Here is a 24,370-nt window from a genome sequence, read left to right as displayed (position 1 = left end):
TAACGCCAAAACTTTATTGAAAAACGATTCCCCGCCCTCAAACTGGCGTGTTTCCATTAACCATGTTTATTTTTTAACTGTCAAATTACACGATTATATGGAAACGCAGCTAATAACGTGCACAATTTGGCCACTCTTGTAATGAGATTACGTAGGATTACTTTTAAGATGATTTTTGGCTTTTAACAGTAGCCCACATCTTTAACAAAACGGATAAGATAAATGCCATTTCATACAACAATATTGTTATATTGTTTATTTATGTTACAGCGCCAGTTTTGATGTGGTTTAGGGATGTTAGTGTTCAAACACCCTTTTCTTTTATAAAAGTTTCAATCTGTGATCCAAACTGTCACTATTAAAAAAAAAGGAAAAAAAAAAGAGTTAAGATCTACAAGACTGAAACCGATACCTTGAAACTCGGTAGGAATTTGGATCTGCCAAATGTTTTGAAGTTTGTGTATTTCTACAGGAAGTGGGTGGTTTTCCGCAAGTTGTTAAGGAAAATACATCAAAACTTTAATGGCTATGAGCCTGTGTGTACTGCAGTAAATCCAAGTCAACTCAAATTTGATTTAAAAGTTAATATTGCATCCATGTTCACAGTTATTCTTTAACCAGAACTGTATTTTATAGATTACAGTGTGAAAATGTAACAAAGGAATAACTTCACACTAATGATCAACATAGTAAAGAGATTATAGATAATTTATTGAACAATGTATGGTAGGAAAACATAAAAACAGAACAAAGCAAATACATTAAACTAAACTTTTCCTGTTTCTAATGAAATAAAAGGTTTGAAATATTGCAAACATGATTTAACACAATGATTAAAAACCAAGAACTTAAAATTTCTTTATCCAAGATCTATCAGGCTTTCCTCCAGAGCTGGTTCATCGCCGCCTCTTCTCCTGGACCAATCAGCAATCAGTTTCTTCACCTCCTTTCCAAAGTCTTCATGCATTTTACTGAAATCTTCCTGTGGCTCTAAAGACAAACCCGAGTACTCCAGCATCAGCAGAGCAGGCGTGCTGACAGGCGGCAGGTTCGAGTTCTTCTTAGGCCGCAGTCTGGGTGATTTCTTAGAAAACGCTCTGGCTGCTGAAATGTTTGAAGGTTGAAGCATTTGGTTGGAGACTCCGGCTTCCACAAATTTCGGTCCTGACGTGTGGAAGTTTGGCATTGTGAACGGCCGGTGGAGTTGGCTGGGATGCAACTGCAAGGCATCTACAAAAGAGGAAGAAAAGATGGACTGAAACATGACAGAAAGACAACGGAGCTCCAAAAAGTCAGATGGTAAAAATTATGACTCAAAAATCTGCTTGTAGCCACAATAACAACAATGGCTGAGGCAGAGCAGGCCCAAGGCATATGAGAGTTAAGTGACTGCTTGGGGTTCCCACACCACAACGGGTCCCCAAGATCATCAAGGTTGCATATATAGATATAAATACATAGATCAAATTATCAATCTTTGATATTTTATTTATTGGGCCAATACCAATATGTAAAAAAAAAAAGACAAATTGACCGATACCAATGTTAGTGCCGATATATTGTGAATCCCTGTAATTTAAAGTTTATTGATCTTTGAAAGTGTTTCCTTGCATTATTATGCCAATATTGTTATATTGCTTGAAAATGTTCTCAAAATCACAATATTATTGGTTATTGCAATAACTTTTGGGGCAATTTATCGTGCAGCAGCATTTATCAGGCCTAGTCAGAACAATTGATAACTTAATGAATCAGTACATGCAGCCCAAGTCTGCATATCTGTACCACAGCGAGCCTGGTGCCAGACGTAGAGGCTGTAATCAGTGACTAAGAGCCAGAACAAAGGTTCCTCTCGCTCCCCCGTCTCTCACCTCTGTACTGCTTTTCCATGTCCGTCACCAGCAGGGCCAAGTAGCTGTGGCTGGCCGACAGCAGAGCCTTGATCCAGCTCTCCTGGCTCGCCTGGTCCTCCGCTGAAAACTTGTAGGTCCGGAGTCCCGGCTCGCTCCACACCAGGGAGAAGGCGAACTGCTCCTCGGACTCGCACAGCTGGACGGTGCAGCCCTCCAGAACAATGACTCCAATTACGTCCCTGTCCCCCGGGCGCTCCTTGTAGAAGAGGAGGTTTCCCTTCAGCACGAACCAGCGCTTCTGATACGAAGTCTTTATCTCACCCTGTGACACACGGTGCGGTTCACTGAGCAGATTACACATCTCTCACTTACACAACAGCTTTGAAGCAATCTGTAGTCTGCAAAGAGGATACGTTGCGCATGTTTTCTTAATTTTAATTGCAAAAATATTGTGTTGGTTTGTAATAAGAGTGTGGAATGGAGTTGAAATCAGGTCACAAAACAATAACTTTACATCAGAGTTATAATAGTTTTGGCTCTTGTCTCTGGCTCCCACATCAACTGAGTTTAATTCAATTTAAACTCAGTTCATGTTGAAACCGAGTTTAAATTCAGTAAAACCTTCTAACTACTCAAATGTGAAGGTTTCTGTTATCTGTGGCGTCCCCCAAGGCTGGAGTTGTTATTTTGGTTTAGCTCCCATTATTCAATCCAGAGCTTAATTTCTGTTTCCGACCTAACTCTGGGTTCACTTCTAAAAATCCCAGTCTTGTTCCGTTCAAATAAGATATATTTTTAAATTAATCAAACTTGTGTGGCCATCCGTAAAGCTAAAAAAACACATTGTCTGTCATTGTAAACAAGACTAGACAAAGCTTTACTGAAGCGTTTATTAGCCATACAGAAGAGTTGTTCGACCAAAACACGCAACCTCGTATATTTCCTGTTTGTATTAACTAAACCGGCTTCTTGTGAATTTTAAAAACTGAAGTTATTATCTATAGATCAAAACAGGAACGATGTAGAGTCAGCACAGAGTCAATACAAACTACTGAAAAGGCCTGAAATCTGGGTGTAGTGATGGACCTGGACATTCAGCGCCACATAAAGACAGTTACAAAGTCAGTCTTCCATAGCTGAAGAACAGTTCCAAACTACGAATGTCCCAACAAGATCCTGGAAAACTCATCCATGCATTTATCTTTAGTTGAAATGATTACAGTGCCTTCAGGTCTAGTTCAAGTCTGCTCTGCATGCCCAGAATCAAAACCAAACATGGAGAAGCAGCATTCAGTTTATGCTCCTCTAATTTGGAGCAAACGTCCAGAAAACTGCAACTGCTCCAGTTTGTACCAATTGTTTATTGACAAAATGAATACAATGGGTAGCCATTCTGGGGCTTTTACTGATTGTTCCTGCCAAATAAATTCATAAATTTCAAATTTCAAAAATCCTTTAGCATGGCATTCTTTTAAATTAAGGGGGGTAGCAAAATATTTGCTAAGAGTTGCTTCTAATTACTCATCACAGTAGTCAATTATTTTGTTTTTATCATGTAAAGCACATTAATTTGTTTTGTTTGTTGAAATGTGTTGGACAAATAATCTTGACTTGTGGATTTTTTTATTAATGCTCCCATATTTAGCCATGAAAAGTTTGGCTCCTGCAGGATTGTCACATGTTCTGACTAAACTATCAGCTTTCCTCATTTTTTCATTCCTAAAATCCAAACTTATGAGTCATTTCTCACATAAAACTGAGTCTGGAGATTGAATTCAGTTTGAGGCCCGAAGGCAAACGAACAATGTGTCTTCAGAGATGCATTTATTTCCGTTTTGAAAAACAGAGTTTAACCCATTTAGCCTAGAATATGCATAGAGTTTACATTAGTGTTTGTATGTCTTTACGTTTAAAGTTACAAACTGAGAGTCAATCCAAAATACTCTGACTTTTACAGATACTAATAATTTTACATCATTGCTGGAGACGAGTTGTATCTAGTTACTGTTTGGTTAACGACTCGGTAAATTTCCTTGTTTCCAAAGTAAATAATAGAGGCTGAAAAGTTTGTCTACAATATTTAACAAAATGGCTGCCTGCTGTTTTATTTGAAACAAAAATGTTGAAAAAAATAAAATAAAATACAGTTACCTGATTAAAAGTATATATCAAATATTAAAATGTAAATAAATTGGAAGAGTGGAAATATTAAACATAATGTTTTCATAGAAAGTCACATAAGATTTCCTAATAATGTTCTGTAATCTGCAATACAAAAATGAAATGAATTTGTGAAGTAAATGCAATTACATTTTCATCTCTTTAAAAAGGTCTAGTTTGAAAAAGTGACAGGAAATGTTCAATGCATACATTTCATAATGTTTTTCTTGTGGGTTAATGTTTAATGGGGAATGCAACATAAAGTGTTTTTATGTTTTTGAAGTTGGTTCCTACTTCAAGGTTGACTTGTCAAATAAATCCACCTACTAAAATATATTAATAATTTATAGATCAAAGGGGTCACATCCCAAGTTGAAACGTTGGTCAAAATGGGATTTTAAGACACTAGCTGCATCATTAACTAGATAATTTAAATTATGAAAATAAATCGTCTTAATGAAAACAGGCCAAATAAAATAAAATTAAAGAAAAAGGGTTTTGTGGTTTTTCAGCGCTATCGAAACAAGTCATTTCAGGGCACACAGTCACTGTGATAAACAGCCGGATGTTACTACTTGCGAAAACGACGAAGAGCGGGATGGTGGCGCTTCTAGCTTACAGCTCTCTCAGTTTATATAAAGTTGTGTTGACTTCATATCTGCTCTGTAAAATTGCCGATTAGAATTTCCCCAAAGTATTTGTGGCTACAATGCCTGAATAAAAGTCAAAGCCTCCTCTCTGACGCTGATTAATGAGTGCTAGCATCATGGCTAACTTATGAATACGTCTCATTTTTACGGTCCCTGCCATTATTTTTATGACTTATGGCACGAACAAGTTTATTCATGTGTGATTTTAATTTAAATTTACTTAACAGAAACACCACAACTGCGAGATTGTACTTTTCGACATCGGCATTAGAAATATTTTGCATATTGGTAATGGAACCGCAGCTATTTTTGTGTTTTGCAACGTGTCACATCTATAAACCGTGAAAACATAACATATAAAACGTGTTTTATTTTTGAAAAACTTCAAATGTTGGTGTTTACCTTTTTGGACAGGTATCCCTCTTTGTCCACAGGTGAGTTGCAAGATTCAAAGTAGTTGACAACCTTTTCATCAATCTTCATTTCAACATTGCAGGGTGTTCAGAACATAAACCTGTAGCACACATAAACACAGTTTGAGCCACTTCCGCGTCTAACTGATCCGAGAACTAATTATGACCATGACTGTTACAAACTGTGACTCAGTTCAAAAGAACTGGATTTTTCTCCCTTGTTTCACACCAGTTAATCCAACCTACAGACTTTATTATTATTTTCAAAGGATTACTGTTAGTTTTCTGTAACAATAAACATTTTCATTTATTAGCGGCGCTCATGTCGCCGCTTATACCTGCCCAGCTGTTTTACTTAAAGCGCCAGCGTCGCTTAAAAACAAAAACTGACTCAGACGAAATTTCTGAAGAAATTGGGAAGCGAGAAAACGTTTCCATCAGCATGGGTATTGGTTACTCACCTTTCCGTAAAGCGTGTTGCAGTTTCCTCCCTTGGGTGTGTGTGTGTGTATGTGAGAGAGAGAGAGAGAGTGTGTGTGTGTGTGTGTGTAGCTGCTTCCTGGTCCGGCTCCACGTCAGCTCACTTGAGCAAATAAGGCTTTCAATATATTTATGCGTGCAAATAATACAATCTTACAGGTTTAAGATAACACTTTCCTTTATATTTTAATAATTTTACTCATTTTCAATGCATGTTTTCCTATAATTAGAAATACATTTAATGTTTGGCTCCGTGTCACGGAGTTGCGTAATCATGCGGTTTCTATTGCAGAGCGACGCGCTTGTTTCAAAATTTACTTTCGAAACCTTCAAAATAAAGTGTTGCAAACTGCCTTTCATGGGAATTTAATACGAATTTCAACCATTAAAAAAACTAAGCACAATGAATCAATAGTACATGTCAAGAAATATGGGGTGCCATTTGAAAAGTCACAAAGTTAAAAAAAAGCAATAATTGAGTTTATTTAGCCCGTCATAAAGGAAAGAAAATGTGTTAATTTTTCAGTTATATTTCCACAATGTTACTATATTTATTAACGTCAAATCCAAATAAAATTCTTAACTTTCAAACTAAGTATTTAACTTTCAAATTAAATATTTAGCTAGATAGCTAAATATTTAATTTGAAACTAAATGTTCAAGTCTTAACTAAATAGCTTTCAAACTAAATATTTAACTATTAAGCTCCAAATTAAATATTTATTTAGCAAATATTTAGATTCAAGTTAAATATTTTGTTATTTATGTCCACATTTAATGTTCATTTTGCTAAAGAAATATTTGGCTCCAAATTATTTTGCTAATATTTTCCAAACTGTACATTTAATTTTTCCAAACTTTTCTTGCTAAATATTTATTTTTCAAACTATAGACTTAATTTTGAAATGAAATATTTAGCAAGCAGGCTAAATATTTAGTTTGGAAGATAAATATTTTATTTGAAAATTACTGTGTATTTTGGAAAATAGTTTAGAACTAAATATTCAGTCAGTAAAATAAATATTTAATTTGGAGCTAAATATTTAGTGATTAAAATATTTTAAAGTTCTCATCCTGCTCTCTGACAGAATGACACCCTGGGTGCAGAGCCATATGCAGATATATATATATATATATATATATATATATACGCTCTATATTTACAAAGATAAACAAAAAGTAACGCACAGTAATTATTTGTAACCATCTTTATTGGTTAATTGAAATTAAATCAAGACATCTAGTTGTGTAATGTTTGCACTTTAAATTCATATATTACTCTCAGACCACTGATGAAACTGGTTAAAAAAAACTGAGAAAAAAGCATCGGCTACGTCAACAAGTTTGTAATAAATGATAACAGGCTGTTACAGATTTAACTGGCTAAAAATAATTAACTCAGCCAATTTTAGTGTTTCAAAAATAAATGTTTGAACTGTTTAGGCTTCAGGACAATGGAGTCAACTAGGAACAGGCGCCGCTGCATGCCCTATAGCTACAGAGAAGAAGTTACAGAGAAATATTTTCCACCATGTAAACAACGATTATCAGCTTAAATATGGTGAAGCAGATTTACTGGATATGAATTCAAGTCACAGCAGTTTAAATGTGGTGATGAACTGAGAATAACTTTTCCTTCATCATGCACTAATCTGGAGTTCATCAACATGAAAACTCATTGGGTCAAACTGTGTTCACTGTTTTAGCAACAGATTAATCTATTGATTATTTTGACGATTCATATGATTACATAACTGTCGCATTATGCAGATTTTTCATTTAAACACTAAAACTGGTTTTATGTGATATTAGAAATAGATTTAAAAATGCAAATAATCTAATTCACTTTAAAATCAGAAAATAAACATTTTATTGCCTAAAATACAGTGTTTTTAGGCAAAGAACTATGAAAAACCCTTTTTGTTTTACTTATCAATACACAATAAGTTTAATTTGTTGCTTGTGTTTTCAATTAACTGATTAATAACTGGATAGCAAAAGGTTGTTAATACAGGTTTTCCCAGGATTTGAATTGGGTCAAGTTTAAACTAGTTACTTGAGAGGACCTGAGTAGAACATGTTTTTTTTTTCATCTTACATGCAAAACGTATAATTTTTTGTGCAGTTTTGTCTTAATTACTGCTGTGAATATGTATTTTTTTCAGCAAATGACCTTTTTTTCCTGAGTGTGTATACTCTACTTAACGATTTAAAAAATGACTAAATTAGTTGACAATTATTTCCATAATCGATTAATCACGATTAAACAGATTAATCATCTCACACATGCAGCAATTCGTACACAAAGGATCATCATAGCCGTGTATATGTGAAAAAGGAAGGCATTGGATAGACTGAGTAGCAAGATGGTGGGACATTTTGTTTCAAAAAACGCTAAAGCTACGTTCACAAAGCAGGTCTTGACGATAATTCTTTGTTTTTTTCCTGAAATCCGATTTTTACTTGTTTTTGTGTTATTCTTCAAACTACTGATTAAACTCGACCGTAATGAGACTTTTGTAGCATTGTTTTTTTTTTCAGACACAGTTCATAAAAAGTTGCATCATTCCAATGTGTTGAATCCACAGCTCTTCTGTAAAATCGCCAACCACCATTTTCCCAAAACGCCGCAGCCGCTCCCAAGTATACAGCTCTTGTCACTCCAACATGCAGACGTCTCCCCTGGTTGGCCAATCGATGATGAATGCTAGCGCTATGGCTGAATTATGAATATATGTCATGTTACTGTTTACATTTGTCGCTGCCATGATTTTTAACAATAGGACATCTAAATTAGTTCCACATATTGAAATAGCACAGATAGAATATTTTTTGGGTGAAAAGATCCGAATTGGGCCGTTCTGTCTGTCTGCAGCGAAAAAGCTGGATATGGATATATGACACAGAAATCAAATTTGGGTCGCATTTGCCTGCTGTGTAAACGTAACCAAACAAATCTTGATCGAATATGTTAAAACCTATAAGATTAGATGCAGGAAGGGTGCTGAGTCCATCTACTGCAGCTCTGTCCACGCTTGCTGCAGCTGCAGAGTTTCTACAATGTGAATCCGTTGGTGTCTCTTCAAGTTCTCTCCTCGGCTGAAGCTCTTCCCACACTGGCTGCAGTAGTACGGTTTCTCCCCCGTGTGGACCCTCTTGTGTTTCTTCAGGTCTCCCGCCTGGCTGAAGCGCCTCCCACACTGTACGCAGCCGTACGGTTTCTCCCCTGTGTGACACCGCTGGTGGATCCGCAGGTTGGCCACCCTGCTGAACGTTTTCCCGCACACGATGCAGAGGTGGAGGCCGCTTCTGCCGACACGATTCAAACTGATTTGTCTTCCGTTGACCGTGGAGGCCCTGTTGCCGTTGACGACGCCCTGCCTCCCATCGGGGGCGAGATTTGAATCGACGAAGACGAGTCCGTTTCGTTCTGCACCGGCTTGTGGACCGGGATCTTTTGAAGAGCTGCAGCTCAAGTCGACACATCCAGCCAGCTGCTGTTGTTCCGTTTCTGTTTTGATGGCAGGAAGCTGGATCCCGCCAGTGTAAGAGCTGCACACGTTGTTGAACGACGCAGCGTCCGATTCCCTGGTTGCACAGCACGACGCCTGGACTTCCTCACTTGTTGCTCTGCAGCGCTCAGCTCCTGATTCGTGGTCGATGTGTTGCTCCTGCTTCACGGCGAGATCAGTGATCAGTGTTGGCTCTGTGGAAGTTTCATCTGGATGATGATTCTGAAAGAGGCTCAAATCCTGGTTTGGCTCATCCACATGATCCGTTTTCTCAAGAAACGGCTCCGTCGAAGAGAGAACAGCTGCAAACGTAGAAAAAAATAAAAGATTTTTATCCATCATGAAACTTAAGATGGCTGAACAACAACCATTAATGCAAATTCACTCATTATTTGGAAATTTTGCGTGGATTTGCAATCTTCAGCCACTGCAACTTTTCCACACTGTAAAAATTATTTATTGACTCCACTTGACTCAGTCTAGTTTTATTGTTGCTTCTCTCAGGTATCAACATTAACTGTCAAGTTCAAAACATTTAAAAACTATTTACAGCAATCTCTCTTTAACTATTATACTGAAATTTTAAACTTAATTAAATTTACATTACTACATGTATTTTTTCCATTTGCATTTTCATAAGTTTTTAACTAATTTCTAAGTTAAGTCAACTTTGTAGTGTTTGTTTTACGTTGAAATGTTTATTCTTATTATGAGTTATGTTATCCAGTCTAAATTAGTTTTATGGGCATTATTTTACTCAAGTCAGGAAAAGTTTCAAAATTCACACGTTAAAATTTTTACAAATTTCTAAAAAAAATAAAATAAAAAAAAAATTCATTTCTAACTTCTGAAAATTTAGGCCTTTTAAATTTTCTGAAGGAAAATAATTAGAAAAAAACAATAAAATTTTATTTACTCATAACTGGAAAGAAAGAAAATCTGACAAATAACCTTATTTTCTGTATTTTCATCTTTTCTGACCAAACTTTAAATTTTAACCGTTAAAATTTTGTCCTTTTACAGGAAGACAAATAGGCTTGACACAATTAATTCTCATCAATCAAATATTGAAGTAATCATCAACAAATTTAGTAACCAAATCGTTGCTAACTGGAGCATAGAGACTAAAAGACCATTTGAACAAACTGAACAAAAATATAAACATTTTGCATTTAAGATAAAAAAACCCTTAAAAGCAATGCTTTGCTATTTTACTTTAGACATTAAATATGTATTTAATTTAAAAAAAGAATTTAATTATTAGTTTATTTGCATCTTTTAATGCTTTTCTCATATTTTCTAAAGAATGCTAAAGAGGTTAGATTAGAATGTGCCAGATTTTTTAAATGGTTAATCGAATAATTGTCAGAATAATCAGTTACTAAACAAATCTTTAGTTGCAGAGTTAGCAGCAGTTTACCAAAAATAAAGGTTTAAAAAATTGTGCAACTTTGACCGCAACCTTTTGAAATAGGTGCCGCAAAATCAGTAACTTTGAGCTGAAACTATTGCATGAAACATCCTGGAGGGACTGAACGATGCATAACCCACCTGTGTTTTCTTTGGTGAGTCTGACCTGCAGCTCCTGAAGCTGTCGTTTCAGACTTTCGTTTTCTCTCTGTGTTCTGAAGGTTCTTTGTTGGTACTCACACACCGTCTCTTTCACCAGCACCAGAACCTCCTGCACAGCTTCAGTCAGCAGTTTGGCCACACGGGCATTCAGACGTTCCAGTTTAGACATCCTAAAAACATAAAAACAGATAAAGATTAGAAAAAGTATGAGCAAATGATTGAACCATTCAATTCTGGCTGCATTAATCCAACTCGTTGAGTAAAAAATCTTTAGCGACAGGCGCTCAATTATGCTTGATTGATTATCATTAAGAAAACAGTTTTACAGCAGTTTTAAATCCTTTTTATTTTTCTGAAGGAAAATAATGAGAAAAAAACTAACATTTTATTTTATTGTGATCACTTTATTTTCAAATAAAGTGATCAAAACTTATTTATACTTCAACATAATTAAATTTCTTGAGAAAAATATCACCCAGTTTCACTGCATCAACTTTAGAAATGCCGTGTGGTGATGACGACTTGCTGAAGTTTAAACAAAGCAACTAACCCCCTAAGTCAGCGTCTCCAAGGAAAAACCTAATTAAAATACCCAATTTTTAATCAAATCAATGTGGAGTCTTGGGTCTTACTGATCAAACCTTTATCTAAATTTCCAACATCAAACAATAATAACGTTAATTTATAATTATAAAAATCTAATTATGTCCAAGCTTGATGTTCCCAATTTGTTTTCTAAGCTTTATAGCTATCAATTTGACATTAAATATACCTTAAATATCAACGCTAACTGATGCAGTACATATTTTCCGAATTATTAATTTAAACTAAGCTAAAATTATAACAATTTCTGTACTAAAACAGGATACATTTGCATCACTTTCCAGTCTGAATCTGTTATAAACAGCAGCTGAGCGTCTGGTCCTGCTTAACGTGGGCAGCTAGCATTAGCAACATTAGCTCCGCTCCGTCAGGATTTGCTTTAACATCTCGAAGATCGAAAGATCCAGAAACATGGCGACATTTCATCTGGTTCAGCTCACACCCACACATATATATTAAATATGATATTGCAAAGCATGATGATACTAACCTAGGAACACCTTTGTGAGCCCAGAAAGCACGCCGGAAGTTACGTCAAATCTCGATTCCCTTTCAGAATAAGAGCTTCCGCCCCATTCCGAAACTTGAATTTTCAAAATGCAGCGTGGCTAACCGTTTATAGCCGCGACCCAGGTAAACTAAATATTTAGCTTCCTGACTACTACCTAACTGAAAGCTAACTACTGTGTAGCTTTCCAATACTGAATTTGCATATTTGAATAAATATTTCAGATTTTTAAGTCAAATTTAGTTCATGTTTAGCTTCAAATTACATTTGAAGCTAAAATTCAAATTTAGCTTTGGATGTTGAAAGCTCAATTCAATAGTTAGCTTTCAAATATTGAACTTGAAAGTTAAATATAGCTAAATAAAGCTAGATAAATATTCAGCTGGTGAATTAAATATTTAGTTTGGAACTCTTACATTTATAAATGTGTGGCCGGTATGACAGGCCAAATTAAATCAAATTATTGCTATTTTTTACTGTGTAACTTTACAAATGGCACCCCTAGTATACAGATGAAGATGGCTCTTTGATTTGATTGATAAAACAGTATTTGAACGCACAAATGTTTTTTTAAAAGTTGTACTAATGGGGCATACGTAGATAGGTCACATAATGGTGGGCCAGATTTGGCTCCAACACCTTAAGTTTGACATACATAGTTTAAGGTGAATGTTTAGTGAAGATAACTTCATCCAGCAGTTAATATAATCATAACTCCCAGTATCTAGCATTCAATATATGGCTGACATCTAGTGCTAATGATGTAAAACACAACTCATTCATTTAATTCTGTTGATTTCAGATTTAAACCACAAAAAAGAACAAACCAGACAAGACAAAGTTTATGTTTTCCGAAGCTTTATAGCCACAGCATGCATCACAAATTCAGTGTACTCTCTTGCAGACATCTAGTCTGCAAGAGAGTACACTATAAGCAAATTTACTCTGGAGACTATCATGCAACTTGTAACTTATTTCAGTGTAAATCAAACCATTTGGGGAAACTATCCGCACAAAAACACAAATGTAAAAAAAAAAGTTCTGTAAGGTCTGATTACACGTTCAGACCTTTTACCTGAATCCCTTCTTTTTCAAATACGCTTCACAAAAATCCAACACTAAATAATATGGCGCCCCCTGGTGGACACGTTTCTTTTTACTGGTTGTTTCATTGGCAATATTGAATACTGAAAGTATTTCTGCTGCAATATAAGGTTTTTCCATGTATGTTAATATGTTGTTAGTAAAACATCTGACCCTTGAAATGATTTTGTTCAGCTCCTAACCAATGAGTCAAGACCAGTAGAAACTATTGATGAAACCAAAAATGTGGAAATTTCCTGGGTTTTTTTTAGCAATAAGGCATCAGTCTGAAGCCGTTTTTATGCTGTGGATCTCTAAAGATAAACAGATTTGATTTAAAAAAATTAGGACAAATGTAATGTATTTTTAATGTAATGAATTTTGGCCCTCTGATGGTTTGCAGACGGTTTTGGACACACCTGAACTAATAGATCAAGTTCTAATCACTTCAGAATGCATAAACACTTTTTCATTGAGGAACTTTAAAGGTATTTGCGGTTTTAAATTGACATTTGTTATAACAGTGACTGTGTACAAAAGAGAAATTGCTAATTTATTGCAAGGGAATAAGATAAACCCCACTTTGTCCATTAGGGGGCGCCGTAAAATAAACTCTGTAGTTCCAAAGAGGCTTAAGAAAAAATGTCCTCAAGGCTGTCCCTCCAGAGTTGTTTCCTCAAACAGGCTGAGGAGGTTCTTTGGTTCAAAGTTGGGCCGCGGTGTCGCTGCCGCCTCTTCCGCCCGGACCCGGCCGCGGCGGCGCCGCTCGGTGGACGCTGTGGACGGGGAGCCCGGGTGGCGCTCTGCGTGTATGGGGCTGACGTCGGGGGTGAGTTTGTGGCAGGAGTTGTTCAGGTGGGAGCTGGTTGGAGTCAGAGGCAGGCTACAGGACGACCAGCCGCCCAGAACCGACTGGGTGGAGTGGACCGGGCCGCGGACCGGAGAACCCGGCAGAGGAGTGGATGTGCTTTCTACCGACAGTCCAGATTTAAGTCTGAGGGGAAAATGAAAACAAAAAAAAGAAGAGTTAGATAGATAATTTATATTAGTTAAAACTACAGTAAATATCTGAATGAATGTTGTTAACTTTAATAAAAGATGAAAAGATTATTCAACAGACAACTTCAGTGATTTCTGCATATACTGTACTGACATATGAATATATTCTGGTATTAATACAATAATAATTAATATGTATCATTCTGGTAATTTTACAACTTTATTCTCTTATTATTACGACTTTTTTCTTGTCTTATTTCAACTTCATGTTGGCAAAGCTCCGATTTTATTTTCATTTTATTGAGACTTTGTTCCGACTTTATTCTTGCATCGCTATGGCTCGTCTCGTATCATTCCGACTTTATTCCCGTATGATTATTACTTTATTCTGGTATCTTTGCGATTTTATTCTGAACCTGTTAATGATCCTGTACCTGTTTGAAAAGGTGGGGGAAAGTTCTGGGTCTGAGTGATGCAGAAAGACTCCGTCGTCCTCTGGACTTCCCGGGTCGTTGTGCAGGGAACTGAGGGACAGCGTCACGTCTCTGTCCCAGCTGTCCTTCGGCGGCGTACACGGCTCCGGCTTCGACCAACAAGGCAGAAACGGCAAGCGAACCGAGGAGAGGAGCTTGCAACCGAAGCACACTACGAACTGAAGAGAAATCAAACATTAAAAACCTTTACGGTGATTAAATGTACATATGATGCAGAATGCAGACTGGAACCAGTACTTGGCAGAAGGACACCACTGTCAGCATGGTCTCAACCACCATCAGGTAAATCCGCCTTTTCCATCTGCGTTTCCTGACGCACGGCAGAGCGAGAAGCTGAGAGACGGTTGGTCTTTCGTTTGGTTCTGGGTCCAGCATCATCCTGAGGACGGACTGAAGCTCAACAGACAGGCCTGGAAACACGGGCAGAAAGAAAAGCTCCTGGTTTCATCCGGACAGATTCATCACTGGCAGACGGAGGGCGGATGTTACCGTTGGTGAACTCTGAGGGAAGGTGGCCCTGTCGGAGCTGCTGCCATCCTTCGCCGCCGTTTGGAACTTCCAGGTTACAGGCGAGCTCCAGAATAGAAACACCCAAACTAAGAGCATAAAAAAGAGTTTTTGTTAAACTTAAACTATCAGTGTTTAAGGCATTGTGAACAGGTTGGGATAAGTTTATCATCTATACAAAACATGTGTAAGTAAGTAATCAGAACTTAGTCTGATCAGTTCTGCCTATTTTGAGCTCCTTCAGAATTCGGGCTCTGTCCCTTTAAATCCCGATAAGCTGCTGTTGGCCACGCCCCCCAGTTCAATGTTTGCGCTCAGGTGTGAAAATGGCAGCAAAGTACAACGCTGTATTAGAGCAATTGTAGATAGAAAAAAAGGGAGTAAATTTTTGCTGAAAAATCTAAAATTTTCTATAAAACAAAAACAAGAAAATTTTTGAGTTTGAAAAGTCAGAAATTTACTGGAAAAAATTTAAATTTTGAAATTAATCTTAGAATTTTTCTAGAAAAAAAAAAAAAAAGAAATTTCCGAGTTTGAAAAGTTCCAAATTTGCTATGAACCCCCCCCAGAAATTTTCTAGACATTTTTTTTTAAATCCGAGTTTCAAAAGTCAAGTTTTTCTGAATTTCTGATTTTTTTTTTCTAGCAACTCTAGAAAGATTCTGAGATTAATCTTACAATTTCTGAGTGTTATGGCGGAAATGTACTCGTCTTTTTTCCCCATCTACAATGGCCCTAATATGCCGTCGTAACAAACAGATGCACAACTATATAACTCTATATAATTATACATCTTTGAAAAGCATTAGTAGATCCTTCTGTACAACTAACGAGAATGCAGCAAGTGATAACTGGATGGTAAGTCAACAACTTTATATAACTGTATATAACTATTCATCTTTGAAAACCATTAGTAGAGCCTCCTGTACAACTAACGAGAATGCAGCAAGTGATAACTGGATGGTAAGTCAACAACTATAATGAAGAAGTGTGATTTCTATTACTAAGCTGCACAGGGTCAAGTTATTTTCAAATTTATTAGCATTTATTGAGGCTTTTATCGAACAAACGAGGACAGTTTACCGTCATTAATTGGAATTTATCACGACAAGAAATCAAAACTTAGAAATGTATCACAATAAATTATATACGATAATTGTTTTTTTTAAACAATTGAGTTGTTTATAAGAACCAAATAGAAGCATAAAAAATGGCAAAATATGAGTTTTGCAGAATAGGTCCCCTTTAATATTCTCCATTTCTGCCCTGCCGTACCTAAAAACATCCGCTGCAGGTCCATACTCGCCGCGCAGCAGCTCCGGCGCCATGTATCGCGGGTCTCCCTCCTGGACGTCCTCCTTCGTCTTCCTGTTTTTGGACTCGACGCCGGTCTGGTTGACCTCAAACAGAAGCCCGAAGTCTCCCAGCTTCAGCCGCCCAGAATCCGTGATCAGGACGTTGGCGGGTTTGAGGTCCAAATGCACGAAACCATGAGAGTGCAGGTGCTGCAGGGCAGAAAGAAGGTCGCACAGGTAGCCCCACGCCGCCGGCTCGTCTGGATCAACCAGAAACAAAATGGCGGTCAGCAGGTGCAGAAACGATTGGGTTTCTGAATGAAGATGTTTTAAGGCTGACCTGGGCCGGGAGGCTTGTTCTCAGCGTGCAGCAGCAGGCTGGTGCTGCACAGCTCCGTCTGAATGTACAGGCGGCCGCTCTCTTCCCACGCCGCCACAAAATCCAGAACGTGAGGGTGAGGACAAATTCGCTCGTGGTTCCTGGCTTCTTTGACGCTTCGCTGCCTCTCGCCATTTCCCCTGAAGCGCTGGGCGGAGCGCTTCACGGCATACAATCGCCCGTCTTTGTTGTTTTGCACCTGCAAAAATAAAGAAAATGCTTAAAGGGGAAGTATTATGTGTTTTCCAATAATTTTATAACACAATGTTACCTTCTGTTGTTATAAAAATGCTGTAAATTTCAAATATGACTTAGAAATTTTAACGTCTTGAAATTGGGCCTCTGCCTCTTTAAGAAGCTCCTGCTCTTTCTGAAACTCCAACTTCAGCTTTTATTGTTGAGGATTTATACTCCAGTTAATTAATCTATAGCTAACTTAGTTGAGAATTATTTAATTAATCAGATTAATCACGATTAATCGTTTCAGTCCTAATTTTGGATTGACAGATTAATAATTGAATAATAAAGATGCTTAACTATTTCACTGAATTTGAACTAGGTGAAGCTAAAATGGGGATCTGGGTAGAAAATATTTTCTCTTAAATGCAAAATGTAAATATTTTTGTACAGTTTTGGCTTAATTACTGCTCTAAGTTTGTTGTTCTATCAACCGATTACCCTTTTTTTGGAGTCTGTTTACTGAAAATTAATCAGTTTCTAACTTAGTTAATTATTTAATTAATCACAATTAATCGATTTAGCCTTAATGTTTACCAATCCTAACATTGCTCACCTTGTAGACCTCTCCAAAGGATCCTCTCCCAAGAAGACCCAGATTAGTGAAGCACTGACCAAAATAGGACGTTTGCTTACTGGGATCATACACAGAGCTAGGCGGGGGAGATTTACTGAGCGAATCGGAGAGCGGCGTCCACGGCGACTGATGCTGAGGGAACATCCTGCTCAGCGGCGGGCATCCTTTGGAGGGCGGCAGCGGAGGGAGGCAGTAGGAGCCTCGAGGAGGGGAGGAGCAGGAGGCGCTGGACGTGGACGCCGAGGAAAACGGAAATCTGCGCTTCTTGAGGGAGAAGGACTGCTCTGCGTGGAATAGGTGCGCCGGGATGGGCCGGGGAACCCTGGACGTCGTAGTTTCCACGGCAACCGACATGGCGGGAGGACTTCTTCAGCTCTGTTCAATCAAGATGGCGGCTGGAAAACAGAGGAACCAAATGTTGTACTCAAGCAAAAGTAGCACGACTTCAACATATTTTTACTCAAGTAAAAGTAAAAAGTATTCATCCAAGAAATTATTGAGTAAAAAAGTATTTGGTGAAAAGTTTACTCAAGTATTTTTAATATTTATAAATTACATAATCAGACGGAACAAAATATAAACTTAAGTGGAAATGTTGGTATTTTAGCATGATAATGACAATAATTCATATAAGCAAGAAAATAACAAAATCAGGCAAAAGAACATTTTTCCAAATCAGTTTCTTTCAATAAAAAACTTATGAAACTTTAACTAAACTGCAGTTGTGTGTCTGTGTGTGGTGAATTTTTGGTTAAAACGTGTTTGTTTTTCATTCAGTGGGAAGAAAATCCAGAAATTTTATTCAAGAAGGAGTAGAAATACTTCAAAATAAGATTACTCAAGTAAAAGTAAAAAGTACACCTCAGTAAAAATACCTTTAAAAGTATTTTTACTCAATCAAATGTAACTAATTTCTACCCAACTTTGCTGGAAGATATTAAAACAAAACAAAACATTAAGAGGCTGGAAACAGATTTGAATCTGAGCCAATTTAACTGAGAAGAAAAAGAGTCCGGCAGTTTTAACTTAAACCTGTATTAAATAAAAAGCTGTGGTTTGCTGTTCCATTGTGATGACATCTCTAACATGTTTTAAGTTACAAACAAAGCTGTTATTTCAGCAAAACCTGTTTAAGAACAGGAGAATGACAGGCATAAAGTGATCAAAGATTTAAGAAGATAAATTAGTCTCTTGGCAAACCCAATGTGATCTAAAAAACGAGTCAAACAAATCCAAAAATGAGGCTAAAAATGAGCTAAATCAACAAGTTTCAAATATACAAACACTATAAAACTGTAGCAATTACAATAAACTCACTGACTTCACTGAGTTAACAACATTCTGTGGAAGTCAGCAGAAAAAGACGAAAAAGTGATTTGTATCCGCCACAATTCTCGATTAAAATTTGCTCAATTGTCATAAACGTGGACAACTGTCAAATCTGTAAAACATGTAGCTTACAATAACAACGCAGCTGCAGACATAACGTCGCTAGCTAACTACCGCCCCGTCAAACCCCCTTTCCACCCTCTGACACCTCTGGGTTTAGTGAACAACATTAAATTAGTCACACGACACCAACCATAATCCAGTTTTCCTGATGGCTTCCAGTAGAAAATAATTTGTTTGCTGGTATCTCCTTCCAGAGCTGAGCGTACTGTCCTCTTTCAGCTCATAATCACCTGCTCGCGCCAAATTCTGAACAGTTTACGCAGCGTTGCGTAGTGCCACGTAACTGTACGTATGTTGCGCAATATCCGCAAGCGTCAAGCGTTGGTGCAGTACAGTCGGGGCTGGCGTAACTGGCTAGCTAGCTGATCCCTTGAAATGGTAACTTTGTTTAACGGTTATTTTACGTGATTAGTCCTAAACTACCTTAACGGAATTAACACCAATTATCTTACACGAAAGTGTTAATGTTATAGAAAGCTATATTAGCTTTGGCTTTGTTAGCCTGTTCAAGCTAAACTGGCTGTGTTAGCTTGGTTATCTTGTCGCTAATGTGTGTAATGCTAACAAGTTAGCTACAACATTAGGCTAACTACGGGTAGCTGAAAACAATTCTAGTTTATCTGTCAAGTTTCCAACGTTGCTTTTTACGGCATGGCTTTATTTTAATGGCATACTCAAACTGGATACGTGCTAGCTTACAGCTAGGTGTGCGTTGAAAGAGCTAGGTATTATTCTTTGTCAATCAATGTTTTGTCCGCAGCCTTAACTGAATCCTTATAGCGATTTTTTGGGAAGACTTCTGTGTTGATTTCTTTGTTCATAACAAAACCAAATGTTAAACTGAAAACACGTGAAGTGAAAATCGAAAATAAAATGCTATGCTATCATGTGATACAGAAACTATAGTTGGAATGTAATCCGTGATTTAGAATTGCTTGTTTTAGCGAAGGCACAGCTGTCATTTACCGTTTGGTTTATTTTTGAGTCTGATTTTACATTGTTTTTGATTACTAAGATGATAACCGCTTTTAAATTAGCATCTAATACAAAAGAATATTCCAATATTTGACGTATTGATCAGTGATCTACTGGTCAATTAATCAAAAATCAGTTTTATTCCCTTCCCTATTTATGAATTGGGTCTAAAATAAGAAGTCTGTACATCGAGTAATGATCGTATTTGAGATTATTAAACATCAGATTAAGTTAAGGGATTTATATCTTTTGTAAACATCAGATCATTTATAGGAAATAATGTTCATACAATGTTGAGAAAAGTATAAAATCAAGATTTTTCTCACTTTTTAATGGCGATAACAATATTGATTAGTATTAATCATCATTTTCCAGACACTTTTCTTACTTAAACATGAGCTTTACCATCTCAGAAGGGGACATTACAGTAAGTGAGAGCTCCTTTTTCTGACTAAATGTGTTCAGCATATGGAAAGTGTGAACACAAATTTCTTAAAAAACAGTTTTAGCTACAAAACTTAGAGCTTTTTAAATTCTTTTAATGCATTTTAAAAGAAAATGTAAATTTTAATCACCCTCAACAAACTAAACATGTTTAAACCAAAGTCTGAATCAAACTGATAATGTTACATTTTTGGCTCATTCTATAAAACTTTTGTTTTATAGAATATGTGACAAAGACCAACAACAAACTGTTACAAACAACATATGATTGTGCTGATTATCTTCAAGGACGTGTTCCTAATGATCCGGCGTCACAAGACGACAATCTTCACAGACGCCAAGGAATGCACCACCGTGTATGAGCTGAAGCGGATTGTTGAAGGAATACTTAAAAGACCTCCTGAGGACCAGCGGCTCTACAAAGTGAGTTTAAACCTCAGGAGCACGCAGTTCTGAAATCATGTTTATTGGAGCGGTTTCCTGCGCTGCTTCCTGTTTGTAATGGGTTTCGTTTTCTTTCTGCAGGATGATCAGTTGCTAGAGGACAGCAAAACTCTGGGAGACTGTGGATTCACCAACCAGACTGCCAGACCTCAAGCACCAGCTACAGTCGGTCTGGCCTTCCGTGTAAATGGTAAATATTGTTTTATCGATGCGTTTGCCTCTGAAGCTCAGGAATATGTTTCTCTACTCTAGTTAGTATTTTTAAGGCTTTGTATTTTCTGAGCTAGCAACTCTAAAGTCTCATTTTGTGCTCTCTTGGTTTACTGAATCACAAATATTTTGGATAGAATAACAAGAAGTGGAATCCAAACATACTTATTTGCTACTTAATGTACAAATAAATATGAACATTAACAAAAAATACACATTAACTTAAACCATCAAAAAGATTTTTAAACATCATTTTGTCCAATTTCCTCAGATAAGTTAGCAAAATAAATGGATCTCTTGAAAGTGTAAAACTAGAGCAAAATATGATTTAAGAAAAAAACGGTAACTTTATTTGAAGGGGTGTGCGTAAGACTGACATGACACTGTCATAAACATGACATAACACCTGTAATAAACATGAAGTCTTTATGAATGTTTACGACAGTTGTCATTAAGTGTCATTCGGTAATTAATGACACTTTTAATGCAAAGTTGCATTAAAAGACCATTAAAAGTGCCAACTTTGCATGATTTTGTAAACAATGACAATTTAATGCAAAGTTGGCACTTTTAATGGACTTTCAATGCAACTTTTAGAGCAACTTTGCATTAAAAGTGTCATTATTTACCGAATGACACTTAATGACAACTGTCATAAACATTCATAAAGACTCCTTCATGTTCATGACAGATGTTATGTCAGTCTTATGCACACCCCTTCAAATAAAGTGTTCCCAAAAAAACATAAAAATATAACCTAGTAATAAAAAAACAAGCATTGAGAAACGAAGTTAAATTTATTGCCGTAAGCAGTAGATCAGATTTTTCAAAGAAAAAAGTTTTTTACTTAAATATTAAAGACAAAAGCATAAAAAGGAAAACAATTCAAGCTCCTCTGCCTTCTCTCAGTGCTAACTAGAAACAGCCAGTCAGAGCCAGGAGGCGGGTCTTCGCGCTGTCAATCATCTCTGTGCAACACTCAGCCTAGTCTGTCATGAATCCTAAGGCTAGTTAGCATGGCCCCAGATGACGGTTGATAAATGATTTTCTTGTAACGGTAAGTTGTTTCTCCACCATTAGCACATTTGAAGCACGTACATGAGGTTGATTGACAGTTTGAAGCCCCTCCTCCTGGCTCTGATTAGTTGTTTTTAGACAGTAGAAGGTGGAGGAGATCGATCTTTTCAGATTATCCGTCTCATGACAAACATGGTGACAGTTATAACAGATACGTAAAAACATTGTTTATAAAAGTTACTTCGGATTTAAGGCCCTGAAGGGTTTTCAGGCTTGTGGATGAATCCTCCGGTTTCCCAGAGCTCTTTATTCACCCCCTCTGCAGTTCAAAGGTGTTTACATCCAATCAGTCACCTTGTCGTTAAAGCTGTAATTTATAACTTCTACAAAAAATGTTTTCTGCATGTTTGTGAAAACTGTCACCATGTTGTGACAGTTTAATATGAGATAAATAATCTGAAGAAATGCACCTCTGACGAAGAACAACCAATCAGAGCCAGGAGGCGGGGCTTAGCGCTGTCAATCAATCTCATGAATGTGTAATTGGTGGAGAAACAATTTACAGTTACAGGAAAACTGACATCTGTGGCTATGCTAAGTAGCCTGAGCATTCACAACAGGCTCTGCTACGCGGCACACACAGGAATGATTGACAGCACTAAGACCCGCCTCCTGGCTCTGATTGTTTGCTTCTAGTTAGCACTGGAAGAATGTACACATTTTTTTTTTTTTTTTTTTCGATTTTTTGTCTCACAAATTCGTGTCATGACATGGTGACAGCTTCAGCAAATATATAAAAACATATTTTTGGTAAGTTAAAACTGTAGCTTTACAGAGTAAATACTCCCAGAGCTCTTTATTCTCTCCCTCTGCAGTTGAAAGGTGTCAACATCCAGTCAGTCACCTTGTTGTTAAGCAGCCCAGCTAATTCCTCTTGTTGTGAGAACGATGTGTTTTCCTGCAGCTCTCTGACATGATTAAGCTCCGCTGTCACTGCGAGGCTCATGTTTCTCTGCTTCCCCTGCAGATGAGATGTTTGAGCAGCTGCACATCGAGGCCTTCTCCAGCCCCCCCGAACTCCCCGACGTGATGAAGCCTCAGGACTCCGGTAGCACTGCCAACGAGCAAGCGGTGCAGTGATGGCGGTGCCGGCAAGGACGGGAGCGGCTGTGTGTGGTTTAACTGGAGTGAAGAAGTAATTTAATTTAATGAATGCGGACATTATAGGGGTAACCGAGCCTGCCCACGTTACCTTCACGCCATCACATCAGCGTCCCGCCTCCACCCCCCTCTACTCCTCACTTTCGCCAAATTACTTCACAATGTCTTTCTTTTTATCTCCAGTTTCCACGCCATGTGCAGCCCTGCTCCTTGAATTCACCCGAAAGCACCAACCGTCACGAAATTTGGAGTGAGAAAGTTGTTGGTTTGGAAAGTGTGAGTGTATGTAAGCGTGCGTCTTTGAGTTGACTATAATTATTATCACTAGCATTTTTGGGAAGGTGTAGTTGTGTGTCGCAGTGCGCTAGATATAAAAACCGCTCGGGTAAGAATCCAGTATTTGACTCTGCATGAACAACTTCGAAGCTAAGGTTGCAGATCTACCGCTGAGACGTTTACTTGGTCGGATACTCACTGCTATTTACTCCGCATCACCAATTTGACACATCTAGAAACGACGGTTTGTTTAATCAGTATGTGTGAGTCGTCAGTCAGTTGTGTTTCATGCACTGAGACCAAAGGCGATGATGCGTTTGGTCAAAGCACATTTGGTCTGTGACATACGGCAAACACCGAATGAGAACTTTGTTCTGTAATTTTTATTTTTTATATATGCTTTCATCATGTCACCAATGTTATTATGGCATCTCCTAACCCCACAAACACAAACAAAGCTTGTAACTGTAAGCTCGCTTAATTAAAAAGTTTTTCCTGTTTTGTTTTTTTCATTCCTCTGCCTATCAGATTTTTATTTACGTCACATGATGGTCAGGTTGTTTACAGGAAGATAGTCGTTTGTGGGGAAAAAAAAGTCTTTGTTTTTTCCTGGCAAAACATTTGTCCAGTCAGTGGAACAAAAGGAACTTAGTGGGTGCTCAAAGTGTGGCCCGGGGGCCATCGGGGGTCTTGGGAAGATTTTGCCTGGCCCTCAATCACAATTAAAGAAAAATTAATTCTTACTGATGGAAAAAGATAAACTAATCTAAATGTTAGCTATAACACAAAGCATTCATTTTTATCAACCCTTATTTTGCTTTTATTTTAATGGTATTAGGAAACGCCCATTTATTGAACTTGGCTAAATCCTGTTTGTGTTGCTGAAAACAAACAAAAAAAATCTAGAAAATGTGGATCACTTGTTTTGTTTTTAATCATTCAAACCTAGAAAACCACTTTTTGTTTCAAATATAATCACTTTATCTGTTTTTGACAGAAATCAAACTACTTTGTTTCATTAAATGTCATGCGTTTAGTTTATTATGTATGACAGCATTATGGCTAAACG

The 24,370-nt window shown here is 37.3% G+C and overlaps 4 protein-coding genes across 5 annotated transcripts; 1 reads left to right on the top strand and 3 right to left on the bottom strand.

Moving 5' to 3' along the window:
* Positions 1-69: 69 nt before the first annotated feature.
* Positions 70-5,858, bottom strand: LOC106956123 (sesquipedalian-1-like). Its single transcript, XM_015046730.1, has 4 exons — positions 5,538-5,858; positions 5,066-5,177; positions 1,872-2,175; positions 70-1,230 (listed from the first exon to the last, which is right to left on the bottom strand). Exons 2-4 carry the CDS (start codon positions 5,144-5,146, stop codon positions 860-862), a joined length of 756 nt encoding a protein of 251 aa, XP_014902216.1. The 5' UTR covers positions 5,147-5,177; positions 5,538-5,858; the 3' UTR covers positions 70-859.
* A 1,853-nt stretch (positions 5,859-7,711) lies between these two features.
* Positions 7,712-11,858, bottom strand: LOC106956122 (zinc finger and SCAN domain-containing protein 21-like). Of its 2 annotated transcripts, none has more exons than XM_015046727.1 (3): positions 11,734-11,858; positions 10,620-10,810; positions 7,712-9,370 (listed from the first exon to the last, which is right to left on the bottom strand). In XM_015046727.1, exons 2-3 carry the CDS (start codon positions 10,807-10,809, stop codon positions 8,571-8,573), a joined length of 990 nt encoding a protein of 329 aa, XP_014902213.1. In that variant the 5' UTR covers position 10,810; positions 11,734-11,858; the 3' UTR covers positions 7,712-8,570. The 2 variants fall into 2 exon arrangements, with proteins under 2 accessions (XP_014902213.1, XP_014902215.1); XM_015046729.1 differs by lacking the exon at positions 11,734-11,858 and adding an exon at positions 11,521-11,680.
* A 738-nt stretch (positions 11,859-12,596) lies between these two features.
* Positions 12,597-19,012, bottom strand: pkmyt1 (protein kinase, membrane associated tyrosine/threonine 1). Its single transcript, XM_015046725.1, has 8 exons — positions 18,905-19,012; positions 17,302-17,717; positions 16,470-16,707; positions 16,110-16,389; positions 14,817-14,923; positions 14,565-14,737; positions 14,268-14,485; positions 12,597-13,828 (listed from the first exon to the last, which is right to left on the bottom strand). The coding sequence occupies exons 2-8, from the start codon at positions 17,674-17,676 to the stop codon at positions 13,483-13,485; spliced, it is 1,737 nt and encodes a 578-aa protein (XP_014902211.1). The 5' UTR covers positions 17,677-17,717; positions 18,905-19,012; the 3' UTR covers positions 12,597-13,482.
* A 51-nt stretch (positions 19,013-19,063) lies between these two features.
* LOC106956121 (transcription elongation factor B polypeptide 2) lies at positions 19,064-23,522 on the top strand. Its single transcript, XM_015046726.1, has 4 exons — positions 19,064-19,152; positions 20,482-20,616; positions 20,719-20,827; positions 22,892-23,522. Exons 1-4 carry the CDS (start codon positions 19,150-19,152, stop codon positions 23,002-23,004), a joined length of 360 nt encoding a protein of 119 aa, XP_014902212.1. The 5' UTR covers positions 19,064-19,149; the 3' UTR covers positions 23,005-23,522.
* Positions 23,523-24,370: the final 848 nt, after the last annotated feature.

The sequence above is a fragment of the Poecilia latipinna genome, unplaced genomic scaffold (assembly GCF_001443285.1).
Source record: "Poecilia latipinna isolate Pla-1442-1.1 unplaced genomic scaffold, P_latipinna-1.0 Scaffold790, whole genome shotgun sequence".
In the NCBI taxonomy this organism is placed as follows: Eukaryota; Metazoa; Chordata; class Actinopteri; order Cyprinodontiformes; family Poeciliidae; genus Poecilia; species Poecilia latipinna.
Note: the sequence above shows the minus strand (reverse complement) of the source record. Positions and strands in the feature narration are given on the sequence as shown.